At 48.9% G+C, this 14621-nt stretch overlaps 1 protein-coding gene across 3 annotated transcripts in view; it reads right to left on the reverse strand.

Moving 5' to 3' along the window:
• The window catches only part of ndufa10 (NADH:ubiquinone oxidoreductase subunit A10), a 72461-nt gene that overhangs the window by 23968 nt on the left and 33872 nt on the right, over positions 1-14621 (reverse strand). For all 3 annotated transcript variants that reach the window (XM_078206405.1, XM_078206406.1, XM_078206404.1), the window contains exons 6-7: positions 7589-7668; positions 1491-1545 (exon numbers count right to left, since the gene is read on the reverse strand). In XM_078206405.1, coding sequence (XP_078062531.1) covers positions 1491-1545; positions 7589-7668 — 135 coding nt within the window. The remainder of the gene's footprint in view (positions 1-1490; positions 1546-7588; positions 7669-14621) is intronic.

Below are 14621 nucleotides of genomic sequence, written 5' to 3' on the forward strand. Positions count from 1 at the left end.
CACAATGCCAAAGGAAGAACAGCCTTTGGCTGATCTGTTACATGGGAACAATTGCGAAATTGTTTAAATTAGGCGAGAAAGTGGTGTATTGTAGTGGTATTGTCACTGGACTAGTAATCCAGAGGCTCAGATTTGATTTGATTTGTCACGTGTATTAGCATACAGTGAAAAGTATTGTTTCTTACTCACTATTCATACTGTTCATAGAGAAGGAAAGGAGTGCAGAATGTACTGTTACAGTCATAGCTAGGGTGTAGAGAAAGGTCATCTTAATGTGAGGTAGGTCCATTCAAAAGTCTGGCAGCAGCAGGAAAGAAGCTGTTCTTGAATCGGTTGATACGTGACCTCAGACTTTTGTATCTTTTTCCTGACAGAAGAAGGTGGAAGAGAGAATGTCCGGGGTGCGTGGGGTCCTTAATTATGCTGGCTGCTTTGTCGAGGCAGCGGGAAGTGTAGACGGAGTCAATGGATGGGAGGCTGGTTTGCGTGACAGGGGTTATTGCTCTGGGGACCTGGGTTTGAATTCCAGATGAGGTGAGCTGGTGGGTCGGTAAATCCATTTTAATGAGGCGGTCACACTCCCTTGAGGTTGGTTTTTTATTCATTGGATATGTGTGCTGCTGGCTGGGCCAACATTTATTGGCCTTTCCTAAAGGGGCAGTTGAGAGTCAACCACATTGCTGTGGCTCTGGAGTCACGTCGGCCAGACCGGGTAAGGACGGCAGATTTCCTTCCCTAAAGGACATTAGTGACCCAGATGGGTTTTTCCGACAATCCACAATGGTCATCGGTAGATTCTTAATTCCAGATTTTTATTCTATTCAAATTTCACATCTGCCATGGCGGGATTTGAACCCAAGTCCCCGGAGCTTTACCCCGAGTCTCTGGATGACTAGTCCAGTGACAATACCGCTGCCTCCCCTATTCTGCCTGAGAATGTGGTGGAGACAGATTCATTCCAAGCTTGCAAAAGGGAATTGGATAATTATTTGAAGAGAAAAAATTTGCAGGGGGGGGGGGGGGTCGAGGGGGTGTGTGTGTGTGGAGGGATATGACTTGTGAAGTGACTCTTGCAGTGAGCTGGCATGGGCACAATGGGCTGAATGGCCTCCTTCAGGGCTGTAACCATTCGATGATTCTATCAATCTGTGCCCGGAACATTAGCCTGGGTCTCTGAATTACTAATCCTGTGATAATACCACTACTCCACCGTCTACCCATTTCAGTTTCATGGGAGGCCGGGAAGGTTCCAGGAGACACAAGCAGAGGGGAAAGGAACTCTAAGAAGCAGAGTTGACCATGATACGATGGTGGTAAGGGAGCAAGGGCAGTCGCAAATATATAAACAGTGATGCAAGTGTGACCACTTCCTGTCCACCATTGCACAGAAACACATTGTACAAAAGCAGAATAGCATCGCTGGAGAAAACTGAGCAGCTGGACAAAATGGGACAAAGCAGTTTGCAAGAATGTTAAACAACTATTCCTACCTTCTCTGCCTCAGGAACCTGGATTGTGTCGTACTGCAACACTTCAGATTTCTCACTACAAGAAAACACAGAAGTGATTACTGTTGCACCCGGAGAGACGGACTCTGTTAGGTCAGGCTGCCATTGTGGCAAAGAGAAAGACAAATGTCACCACCACTGTCAACAAATTCCTCTTTCAAATAACACAGTAGCAACGAACCAGAGGATTCAAAATACCTCAACTGCAACAGCCCCCTGATTTATTATAGGGGAAACACATAGGAGTATGTAAAACCATTTGTCATATGAGGAGCGGTTGAGGACTCTGGGTCTATACTCGATGGAGTTTAGAAGGATGTGGGGGGGGGGGCAAGGAATCTAATTGAAACTTACAGAATACAGAGAGGCCTGGATAGAGTGGACGTGGAGAGGATGCTTCCACTAGTGGGAGTGACTAGAACTTGAGGGCACAACCTCAGAGTGAAGAGACGCTCCCTTAAAACCGAGATGAGGAGGAATTTCTTCAGCCAGAGAGTGGTGAATCTGTGGAACTCTTTGCTGCAGAAGGCTGTGGAGGCCGGGTCATTGAGTGTCTTTAAGACAGAGATGGATAGGTTCTTGATTAATAAGGGGACCAGGGGTTATGGGGAAAAGGCAGGAGAATGGTGACGAGAAAAATATCAGCCATGATTGAATGGTGGAGCAGATTCGATGGGCCGAGTGGCCTCATTCTGCTCCTATATCTTATAAAATAGTAGGTTCATTTCACCTGGCTCCTCTGCCTCTCCTCCTTCCCTGGTGCCATGCTAGGTGGATTGGCCAAGCTGAAACGCCGCTTAGTGTCCCAAGATGTGTAGGTGAGATGGATTAGCCATGCTAAATGCGTGGGATTGCGGGAATAGGATGGGGGAGAAGGCGTGGGTATGATAATCTGTCAGAGGGTTGGTGCAGACTCAATGGGCCGAATAGCTTCTTCTGGCCTTTACTGTTGAGAAAGGCATGGATGTTAGAGAACTTGGTGAAATAAATAGTGATGTCTTGAGGAGTGTACATATTACAGAGGTGGTGGGTGCTGGAAGTCTTAAAGTGCATCAAGGTAGATAAATCCCCGAGACCTGATCAAGTGTATCCCAGGACATTGTGGGAGGCTATAGGATTGCAACGTTAACACACAGCACTCCACCAATCCTGGTCTCTTGAGCCCCTCGATTTGAATCCCTCTGCCATTGGTGGCCTTCCTTTCAGCTGCCTGGGCCTCGAGCTTCCTCCAAACCCCTTCGCCTCTCCTATTCTCCTTTAAGAACCTCCTGAAAAGCCGACCTCTTTGGTCATGCTTTTTGGCCCAATATCTCCCACGTGGTTTGACTTTGTTTGTTAACTCACTGGCGAAGTGTCTTAAGAAATTAGATTATGTTAATGACGCAACTTAAATACAAGTTGTCATTTGCGAAACGCCCTGGGCCATTCTTGTTACATGAAAAGTGCGGTGTAATTGCAAATTGTTCATGTAAAGTTTAGTCAGACGCTCCCTGATGGCAAACTTCCATAATGAACCTTTGATTCCACAGAATGAGGCAGGGCATTAGGGCACCGTAAGAGTACGATACACCTGTAAACGTTACTCAACAGACAAGGTTAATTATGAGCTAATAACACAAGAAAGGAGGAGGAAAAATGGTTCAATGCAAATCCCATTTCATAACAAGACTCCTTAGGCAAAGTGTACACACAAACATTGCTTAAACAGCAACGTACAAGCATAACCACCCAATGTGTTACGAATTACGCATGCAACAGCCAAGTTTCTTTTTGGACAAAGGTCAGTAGTGGGATTTTATTCAAAACAGCCTTTCCCCTGCATCTCTCTGCACACTGTCTAACACATACATAATTATCCCTGTTGCCATTTTTGAAATCCCTGTCATTTTTTCCAGAAGAAAATATCTAGTTTTCTTGGCTTCGGTACAGGAGCAAATTTGTATGAAGCACCCTGCCCAACATTTTACTTAAATGTCACAAAAACAAACGTAGCTGATGCTGTCTTAAAGGGTTTCTGTATCTGGAAAGGCCACTGTTCACCCTTGGTTAAACCATCCAATTTTAAAATCGCCGTACATCAAAACTGACAAACCAGGAACACATTTGAAAGGGGTCAGGTTCGTAATTTAGAATCATAGAATCTCTACAGTGCAGAAGGAGGCCATTCAGTCCATCAAGCCTGCACCAACAACAACCCCACCCTGGCCCTATCCCTGTAATCCCACGTATTTATCCTGTTAATCCCCGACACTAAGGGGCAATTTAGAACGGCCAATCCACCTACCTGCACATCTTTGGACTGTGGGAGGAAACCGGAGCACCCGGAGGAAACCCATGCAGACACCACAAGGACAGTCACCCGAGGCCAGAATTGAACCTGGCTCCCTGGTGCTGAGAGGCAGCAGTGCTAACCACTGTGCCATTGCACCGCCCTTTTTCCAGATGGTGAGGTGGCTGGAGCCAGGAGATCAGTCGGATGCCCAAAGCTCTACTTCAGGGATGCTTGCAAGTGTGACACGAAGGCCCTAAACATCGATTTCTGCAGGTGGGAGACAGTGGTTGGGGAAAGAGGAAGGTGGCAACTTCACCCGCGGGTGGGTGTGCGCCATCAATGATTACCACAGGTCAGCAACAAGCGCCAACACCAAAAATAACAAGCCACAAATCTGATAACACCTCACAGGCAGCATGGTGGAACAACCTCCCCCTCAGACCGGTCCCTGTAGCCATCGGGGAAAGTACAAAACTACCCTGTCTCCCAACGCAACTGATTTGCTGAAAGTCTTACCATCTGACACAGATGGAAGGAGGCCCACGTTGTCCAATGCTACTTTACAGCCCAGTGTGATTGGATCGGTGCGTGAATGGGGGGGAAGAGACACAGGCTCTCCTCCCCGTACGATCGCCAAACCCTCTGCTCAGACCCGACTGGCTGCACAGTCAGGCACTCAAGCAAGTTGTTTTGATCGATGAAGATGGGCTTGAGGTCAGTTAGGATATGTGGAGTCAGGGGAAACGTAGGAGAAGGGATAGTGAGCTCGCTACAAAATATAAAACAGAAAGTAGGGGCGGCACAGTGGTTAGCACTGCTGCCTCACAGCGCCAGGGACCAGGTTCAGGTCACTGTCATAAAATCATAGAACGTACAGGGTAAATGGTAGGACTCTGAAGAGTGCAGTTGAACAGAGGGATCTGGGAATACAGGTACAGAATTCCTTAAAAGTGACGTCACAGGTGGATAGGGTCGTAAAGAGTGCCTTTGGTACATTGGCCTTTATAAATCGGAGTATCGAGTATAAAAGTTGGAGTGTTATGGTAAGGTTATATAAGGCATTGGTGAGGCCGAATTTGGAGTATTGTGTACAGTTTTGGTCACCTAGTTACAGGAAGGATGTAAATAAGATTGAAAGAGTGCAGAGAAGGTTCACAAGGATGTTGCCGGGACTTGAGAAGCTGAGTTACAGAGAGAGATTGAATAGGTTGGGACTTTATTCCCTGGAGCGTAGAAGATTGAGGGGAGATTTGATAGAGGTGTATAAGATTTTGATGGGTATAGATCGAGTGAATGCAAGCAGGCTTTTTCCGCTGAGGCTAGGGGAGAAAAAAAACCAGAGGGCATGGGTTAAGGGTGAAAGGAGAAAAGTTTAAAGGGAATATTAGGGGGGGGCTTCTTCACGCAGAGAGTGGTGGGAGTGTGGAATGAGCTGCCGGATAAAGTGGTAAATGCTTTTAACATTTAAGAAAAATTTGGACGGGTTCATGGATGAGAGGGGTGTGGAGGGATATGGTCCAAGTGCAGGTCAGTGGGACTAGGCAAAAAATGGTTCGGCACAGACAAGAAGGGCCAAAAGGCCTGTTTCTGAGCTGTAATTTTCTATGGTTCTAATCCTACAGTGCAGAAGGAGGCCATGTGGCCCATCGAGTCTGCACCAACTACAATCCCACCCAGTCCCTATTCCTGTAACCTCACATATTTACTCTATTAAACCCGATACTAGAGTCAATTTAGCATGGCCAATCATCCTGACCCGTACACCTCTGTCTGTGTGGAATCTGCACGTTCTCCCCGTGTCTGCATGGGTTTCCTCCGGGTGCTCCGGTTTCCTCCCACAATGTGAAAGACATGCTGGTTAGGTGCATTGGCTGTGCTAAATTCTCCCTCAGTGTATCTGAACAGGCGCCGGAGTGTGGCGACTGGGGAATTTTCACAGTAACTTCATTGCAGTGTTAATGTAAGCCTCCTTGTGACACGAATAAATAAACATTAAACTTAAAACTTAACTTTAGAGATATTTATCGAATGAAGTCCCACAGGGATTGACATGGGACTCACTTTTACTCACAGTACGAACCTGGGCATCCAAAGTACAAAGTTTGCAATTGACACAAAATTGAGCAGTGTGATTAATAGAGAGCAGACTGTGACAAAATACAGGGAGAATCTGCTGAATTCCCCTTGTGTTCAGAAAATGAACTTTAAATATAAAAGGGAGGTAATACCTTTAGCTCGGGACAAACATGCCGGGGAAAATAAACGTGTCTAAGTTAAGGAGTGAAGAAGCTGACAAGTCTGCAAAGATGAGGTTAAAAAGGCCATTAAAAAAAACACAAACAAAACACCGAGGGTTCTTCTTTTTTTAAAGAGGGAAGGAATTGAAAAATCAGAAGTTATGTTAACCTCATAGTGAACTTGTGGAGCATCGAGAATAGTTCTGGCTTCCCGATTACAAAGAGGATGTGGGCTACTGGGGAAGGTGCAAAAATAAGTGACCAGAATGTTACCACAGCTGAGAGACTATACCTATACCTGAACAGAATGTTACCACAGCTGAGAGACTATACCTATACCTGAACAGAATGTTACCACAGCTGAGAGACTATACCTATACCTGAACAGCCGGGGGCCCTTTCCTCTTATCCAGGGAAGTCTGAGGGGGCAATTTGATAGAGGCATTTATGATTATGCAAGGGTTTGATTGGGTTAGGATAGAAATGCAGCAACTTTCAGGCAAGACCAGAACCAGGGGCAGCACAGTGGTTAGCACTGCTGCCTCTCAGCGCCAGGGACCCAGGTTCAATTCTGGCCTTGGGTGAGAGCGGCATGGTGGCACAGTGGTTAGCACTGCTGCCTCTCAGCGCCAGGGACCCGGGTTCAAATCTGGCCTTGGGTCACTGTCTGTGTGGAGTTTGCACCTTCTCCCCGTGTCTGCGTGGATTTCTTCCGGGTGCTCCGGTTTCCTCCCACACTCCAAAGGTTAGGTGGATTGGTCAAGATAAATGTGTGGGGTTAAGCAGATAGGTCGAGGACAGGGCCTGGGTAAGGTGCTCTGTCGGAGAGTTGGTGCAGACTAGATGGGCCGAACGGCCTCTTCTGTACCGTAGGGATTCTACGATTCTAACCCAAGAGAGCTGTGAATAAATCCAATCAGGAACTCAAAATGGTGAGAATCTGGCACTCACCAGTACAGGGAATAGTAGAGGTGAACAGTATAGATACATTCAAGATAGCCACATCAGGGAGAAATGTTTAGAAGGATAGATGATAGGGTAAGTAATGACTAATAAATAAACTTGAGGTGGGAGGAAGCTCGAGTGGAACTACAAGGCCAGCATGAACCAGGTGGGCCGAAGGACTTTGTAGAATCATCATAGAATCCCTACAGTGCAGGAAGAGGCCATTCGGCCCATCGAGTCTGCACTGACCACAATCCCAGCCAGGCCATATTCCCATAAACCCACATACTTAGCCTGCTAATCCCCCTGACACTGGGTGCAATTTAGCATGGCCAATCCACCTAACCCGCACATCTTTGGAGTGTGGGTGGAAACCGGAGCACCCGGAGGAAACCCACGCAGACACGGGGAGAACATTCAGACTCCACACAGACAGTGACCCAAGGCCAGAATTGAACCCTGGTCCCTAGTGCTGTGAGGCAGCAGTGCTAACCACTATGTCATCGTGCGTGTTTGTACTTGACATTTTTTTTAAAGGTTATTGTGTGCTGACAAGATAAATGTTTCAAATTGATTTCGATTTGTACCACACAACACAAACGAATAAAGGTTCTCAGCACACCGACCTGATCTCTGGGAGAAAGGACTTCTTGTACGCATCTTCGATGCTTTGTAGATAAGCTGAGGAAACTTGCTTTTCGTAACTCTAGAAAAGCAACAGACAATTCAGTTAGAGTTGATGATGCACCTAAAAATACCATTCGCTGGCCCATTGAAACAAAAAACTGGATAGTCAATGAAAGGAGAAAATCAGATGTCAAATAAGGGAGAAGATTGTCCCCATCATTCTCGCTCTGTAGTTTCAACTGGTCCTCAAGAAACTTTGATCCAGGAAGATAAGAATAGATCTGCAGAACTGCCGTGTGTTTAGCAAATGAACTTCAGTATAAATGGGATGGCAGATCATGTTGCAGCTTTATAAAGCTCCAGTTAAGCCGCATTTGGAGTACTGCGTGCAGTTCTGGTCACCACACCACCAGAAGGACATGGAAGCTTTGGAGAGAAGGTTCACCAGGATGTTGCCTGGTCTCGAGGGTGTTGGCTATGAGCAGAGGTTGAATAAATTAGGATTGTTTTCACTGGAAAGACAGAGGCTGAGGGGAAACCTGATGGAGGTCTGCAAAATGATGAGAGGCACAGACAGGGTGGATAGTCAGAGGCTTTTTCCCAGGGTGGAAGTGTCAATTACACGGGGGGCTCAGGTTCAAGGTGAGAGGGGGAAAGTTTAAGGGAGATGTGCTGGGGAGGCTTTTCACACAGAGAGTGGTGGGTGCCTGGAACCTGCTGCCAGAGGAGGTGGTGGAAGGAGGTATATGAGCAACATGTAAGAGGCATCAGGATGGGTCCATGAACAGGGAGGGAATGGAGGGATACGGACCGAGTCAGGGCAGAAGGTTTGTTGTTAGTTTAGTTCAGGCATCATGATTGGCATGGGCTTGGAGGGCCGAAGGGCCTGTTCCTGTGCTGGGATGTTCTTTGTTCCAGTACATTTTGCTAAGAGGGATAAGGAAGCCAAATGCTCCACGGAAAATGACAGCGTCTAAACGAAGGCAAGGAGCAGAAGCAGCTGGGGCAAAGATAACTGAGTTGCAGTTCAACCATGTAGTTAATAAGGCCATTATGATAGGGAGCGCACGCGAGAGCAAGAGAGGGCGTAGGGGGTTGGCGGCGAGGGAGGGGGGGTGGCGGCGAGGGAGGGGGGGTGGCGGCGAGGGAGGGGGGGGTGGCGGCGAGGGAGGGGGGGTGGCGGCGAGGGAGGGGGGGTGGCGGCGAGGGAGGGGGGGTGGCGGCGAGGGAGGGGGGGTGGCGGGGAGGGAGGGGGGGTGGCGGGGAGGGAGGGGGTGGAGCCAGGGGGGGGAGCCGGGGGGGGAGCCGGGGGGGGGAGCCAGGGGGGGGGAGCCAGGGGGGGGGAGCCAGGGGGGGGGAGCCAGGGGGGGGGAGCCAGGGGGGGGGAGCCAGGGGGGGGGAGCCAGGGGGGGGGAGCCAGGGGGGGGGAGCCAGGGGGGGGGAGCCAGGGGGGGGGAGCCAGGGGGGGGGAGCCAGGGGGGGGGAGCCAGGGGGGGGGAGCCAGGGGGGGGAGCCAGGGGGGGGAGCCAGGGGGGGAGCCAGGGGGGGAGCGAGGGGGGGAGCGAGGGGGAGAGCGACCGAGAGAGCGACCGAGAGAGAGAGCGAGAGAGAGAACGAGAGAGAGAGCGAGAGAGAGAGCGAGAGAGAGAGCGAGAGAGAGAGAGCGAACGAGAGAGAGCGAACGAGCGAGCGACCGAGAGAGCGACCGAGAGAGAGCGACCGAGAGAGAGAGCGAGAGAGAGAGCGAACGAGAGAGAGCGAACGAGCGAGAGAGAGAGCGGGCGAGAGAGAGAGCGGGCGAGAGAGAGAGCGAGCGAGAGAGAGCGAATGAGCGAGAGAGAGAGCGTGCAAGAGAGAGAGCGAGCGAGAGAGCGAGAGAGAGAGCGAGTGAGAGAGCGAGTGAGAGAGCGAGTGAGAGAGAGAGTGAGAGAGAGAGTGAGAGAGAGAGTGAGAGAGCGAGTGAGAGAGAGCGAGAGAGAGAGCGAGAGAGAGAGCGAGAGAGAGAGCGAGAGAGAGAGCGAGAGAGAGAGCGAGTGAGAGAGCGAGTGAGAGAGCGAGTGAGAGAGCGAGAGAGAGAGCGAGTGAGAGAGCGAGTGAGAGAGCGAGTGAGAGAGAGCGAGAGAGAGAGCGAGAGAGAGAGCGAGAGAGAGAGCGAGAGAGAGAGCGAGAGAGAGAGCGAGAGAGAGAGCGAGCGAGAGAGAGAGCGAGTGAGAGAGAGCGAGAGAGAGAGAGAGTGAGAGCGAGAGAGAGGGAGCGAGAGAGCGAGAGAGAGAGTGTGAGACAGAGTTTGAGAGAGTGTGAGAGAGCGAGAGAGCAAGCGAGAGTGAGTGAGAGTGAGAGTGCACGCCTGCCCTGACCCACTTCTTATGAGAAAGGGTGAAGGCTGTGACTGAGAGTGACTGACTGTGAGGGAGTAGCCGTTTCCTCGCTCAGCTGTACACTGGAATGGTTCACTGACCGACGCTTCCCGTGTATAGAATGCTTTATATAACCCACCATCAGATGGAAAGATAAGTGCTATTGTTTATTTTCAGTCCTTTTCAGTGTGATCAGGGCATCATTTCCTGAACATCCTTATTGCTTTCATCAGCAGTGTTCTGGGGGAATTGGCACAGGATAGCAGCACAAAGTGTTCCCAGTCAGGAAGGTGCGGGGTGCTGGTATCACAGAGTGACAGCGTTTAATTTCCTCAGGAAGGGGGCTGCAGACAGGGAATGGAATCAACATATTCACCTCTTGTTAAAGACTGATTGGAGCTACAGCCGTGTCAGGAGGCCGGGGAGCCTCTTTTCACAAGCAAACATCTGAAACTAGCTGGAGCTTTCTTCAGAGCTAGCTGCTGGTTGAAGGCAAACGGAATCTTGAAACACTTGACGGGCTGGTTTCTCATTCTCCCGACCCAGCCGACCACCCAGCCACTTTGCAGGTGACACTCCTTGCTGTGTGGCAATCTGGCCGGGAGCAGACACACAATCAGCCCCGGGACAGAGTCAAACACTGGATTACATTCGTGGAGAGCTGCTCCACAACAATGTGGATTACGCTGACTCATACCAAGCACTTGTTTAGTGTTCTCATCAGGCTCCTTTCACTTTGTTAGATCCGGCGATTGTGTGGTCGCTTCAAGCATGTCAGCTTCTGTAACTCATGCATGTTGCCTGCTCCATTCATTGGAAAACTCTCTTTATATATATTCACTCAAGGGATTTTAAAAAATTAATTTATGGGACATGGGCGTCGCTGGCTGGGCCAGCATTTATTGCCCATCCCGAGTGGCTCTTGAGACGGTGGTGGTGAGCTGCCTTCTTGAAACACCGCAGTCCACGTGCTGTGGGTTGCAACTGACTGGCTTTCTAGGCCATTTCAGAGGGCAGTTGAGAGTCAACCACATTGCTGTAGGCCAGACCGGGTAAGAATGGCAGATTTCCTTCCCTAAAGGACATTAGTGAACCAGATGGGTTTTTCCGACAATCAATAAGGCATTGGCCGTACTAAATTCTCCCTCAGTGTACCCGAACAGGCACCGGAGTGTGGCAACTAGGGGAATTTCACAGTAACTTCATTGCAGTGTTAATGTAAGCCTAATATTAACACTAATAAACTTTTAACTTCAATGGTTTCATGGTCATCAGTAGATTATTAATTCCAGATATGTCTCTATATGTGACTCCAGAGGCAAAATAATCAATAAAATGGGTTTTTAAAAAATCTAAGTTTAACAGCTTGCCAATACAGCAAGAACAAAGAACAAAGAACAGTACAGCACAGGAAACAGGCCCTTCGGCCCTCCAAGCCTGTGCCGCTCCTTGGTCCAACTAGACCAATCGTTTGTATCCCTCCATTCCCAGGCTGCTCATGTGACTATCCAGGTAAGTCTTAAACGATGTCAGCGTGCCTGCCTCCACCACCCTACTTGGCAGCGCATTCCAGGCCCCCACCACCCTCTGTGTAAAAAACGTCCCTCTGATGTCTGAGTTATACTTCGCCCCTCTCAGCTTGAGCCCGTGACCCCTCGTGATCGTCACCTCCGACCTGGGAAAAAGCTTCCCACTGTTCACCCTATCTATACCCTTCATAATCTTGTATACCTCTATTAGATCTCCCCTCATTCTCCGTCTCTCCAAGGAGAACAACCCCAGTCTACCCAATCTCTCCTCATAGCTAAGACCCTCCATACCAGGCAACATCCTGGTAAACCTTCTCTGCACTCTCTCCAATGCCTCCACGTCCTTCTGGTAGTGCGGCGACCAGAACTGGACGCAGTACTCCAAATGTGGCCTAACCAGCGTTCTATACAGCTGCATCATCAGACTCCAGCTTTTATACTCTATACCCCGTCCTATAAAGGCAAGCATACCATATGCCTTCTTCACCACCTTCTCCACCTGTGTTGCCACCTTCAAGGATTTGTGGACTTGCACACCTAGGTCCCTCTGTGTTTCTATACTCCTGATGACTCTGCCATTTATTGTATAACTCCTCCCTACATTATTACTTCCAAAATGCATCACTTCGCATTTATCCGGATTAAATTCCATCTGCCACCTCTCCGCCCAATTTTCCAGCCTATCTATATCCTGCTGTATTGCCCGACAATGCTCTTCGCTATCCGCAATTCCAGCCATCTTCGTGTCATCCGCAAACTTGCTGATTACACCAGTTACACCTTCTTCCAAATCATTTATATATATCACAAATAGCAGAGGCCCCAGTACAGAGCCCTGCGGAACACCACTGGTCACAGACCTCCAGCCGGAAAAAGACCCTTCGACCACTACCCTCTGTCTCCTATGGCCAAGCCAGTTCTCCACCCATCGAGCCACTTCTCCTTGTATCCCATGAGCCTTAACCTTCTTAACCAACCTGCCATGTGGGACTTTGTCAAATGCCTTACTGAAATCCATATAGACGACATCCACGGCCCTTCCTTCATCAACCGTTTTTGTCACTAGAAGTCTAGAAACCTAGAAGTCATGGGATTTTTGCAACTTTTTTCTTAATCAAACTGGTAAGTCCATTGTCTGTCCCATACTGTTATCTAGCCTCAGGTTTTAAGAACATAAGAACTAGGAGCAGGAGTGGGCCATCTGATCCCTCGAGTCTGCTCCGCCATTCAATAAAATCATGGCTGATCTTTTCGTGGACTCAGCTCCACTTACCCACCCGCTCACCATAACCCTTAATTCTTTTACTGTTCAAAAATCGATCTATCCTCGCCTTAAAAACATTCAATGAGGTAGCCTCAACTGCTTCACTGGGCAGGGAATTCCACAGATTCACAACCCTTTGGGTGAAGGAGTTCCTCCTCAACTCAGTCCTAAATCTGCTTCCCCTTATTTTGAGGCCATGCCCCCGAGTTCTAGTTTCACCCACCAGAATGTGCCTCACTCAGTTCCCACCAAGTGTCGACCTGCAAGTTCCAGTAAACCAGCTTTACTCCACACAGCTGTTCCCCCAACCTGCTTTACTACTTGGTCAAAGGGCAGCTTTAAAAAAACAAGCCATGCCACAGGCAAACCATGTTCAAATCCTATAATCCCTCCGCCGTAAGCAGCGACAGAGAGAACTGCTTCATGCACACGGTTAAGCTGCTGTTAGTGCAGAGAGCGGGGCTGTTTATTTCACTCAGTGACGATCATCGCTGAGGCATTTGCGATGTACCATGCAGAGTTGTTTAGAGACTGCACAAAATCAAATTGTGAAGGAAACAAGCCAGCGACCCTCAAATGCCTTCACTAACATAGAATAGAATAGAATCACAGAATCCCTACAGTGCAGAAGGCTATTCAGCCCATCGAACCTGCACCGACAACAATCCCACCACCCAGGCCCTATCCCCGTAACCCAATGTACTTGCTCTGCTAATCCACCAACACTAAGGGGCAATTTAGCATGGCCAATCCACCTAATAAGAAGTCTCACAACACCAGGTTAAAACCATCATCTCCACATCAATCAACCTAACCTGCACATCTTTGGAGTGTGGGAGGAAACCGGAGCACCCGGAGGAAACCCACGCAGACACGGGGAGAACATGCACATTCCGCACAGTCACCTAAGGCCTGAATTGAACCTTGGTCCCTGGTGTTGTGAGGCAGCAGTGCTAACCACTGTGTTACTATGCCACCCCAAGTATTTACACTCAGCCTCCAAACAGAGTCATAGAAGCTTACAGCATGGAAACAGGCCCTTCGGCCCAACTTGTCCATGCTGCCTTTTTTTAAGCCACTAAGCTAGTCCCAATTGCCAGCATTTGGCCCATATCCCTCTATACCCATCGTACCCATGTAACTGTCTAAATGCTTTTTAAAAGACAAAATTGTACCCGCCTCTACTACTACCTCTGGCAGTTTGTCCCAGACACTCACCACCCTGTGTGAGAAAAAATTGCCCCTCTGGACACTTTTGTACCTCTCCCGTCTCAGCTTAAACATATGCCCTCTAGTTTTAGACTCCCCTACCTTTGGGAAAAGATGTTGACTATCTAGCTGATCAATGCCCTCATTATTTTATAGACCTCTATAAGGTCACCCCTAAGCCTCCTACGCTCCAGAGAAAAAAGTCCCAGTCTATCCAACCTCTCCTTATAACCCAAACCATCAAGTCCCTGGAGCATCTCAGTTAATCTTTTCTGTGTAACACATCATATGGGAATTCATAAGCTAAAAGGTAGAGAGAGAGAGAGAGAGATATTAGGGGAGTCTTAAGATGTGATCAAAGAGGTATAGACTTCAGAGAATGGAGAGAGGTAGCAAGATGGGAAGCAATGTGCAAAGTAGGTTCCGGACACCGGATCACTCTCGCTAATATGGAGCAGCAGCAGAGCTATAACGGAGGTAGAAAGGGCATAATGGACTGATTTGTCATTAATTGGTTCTTAATTCAATGCAGAAAGGGCAGAGAGAGCCAACTCAGACTAGGAGGGGCAAAGACGACAGGGTCAAATCTTGCCCCGCAAAGCTCCTTTTGTTTTGCCACATCCAAGGCACTACACAAAAGCAACCTGTTGTGGAGTAGTAGGTGAGCTGGAAT

This window comes from Mustelus asterias, unplaced genomic scaffold, assembly GCF_964213995.1.
Source record: "Mustelus asterias unplaced genomic scaffold, sMusAst1.hap1.1 HAP1_SCAFFOLD_1489, whole genome shotgun sequence".
Taxonomy (NCBI): domain Eukaryota; kingdom Metazoa; phylum Chordata; class Chondrichthyes; order Carcharhiniformes; family Triakidae; genus Mustelus; species Mustelus asterias.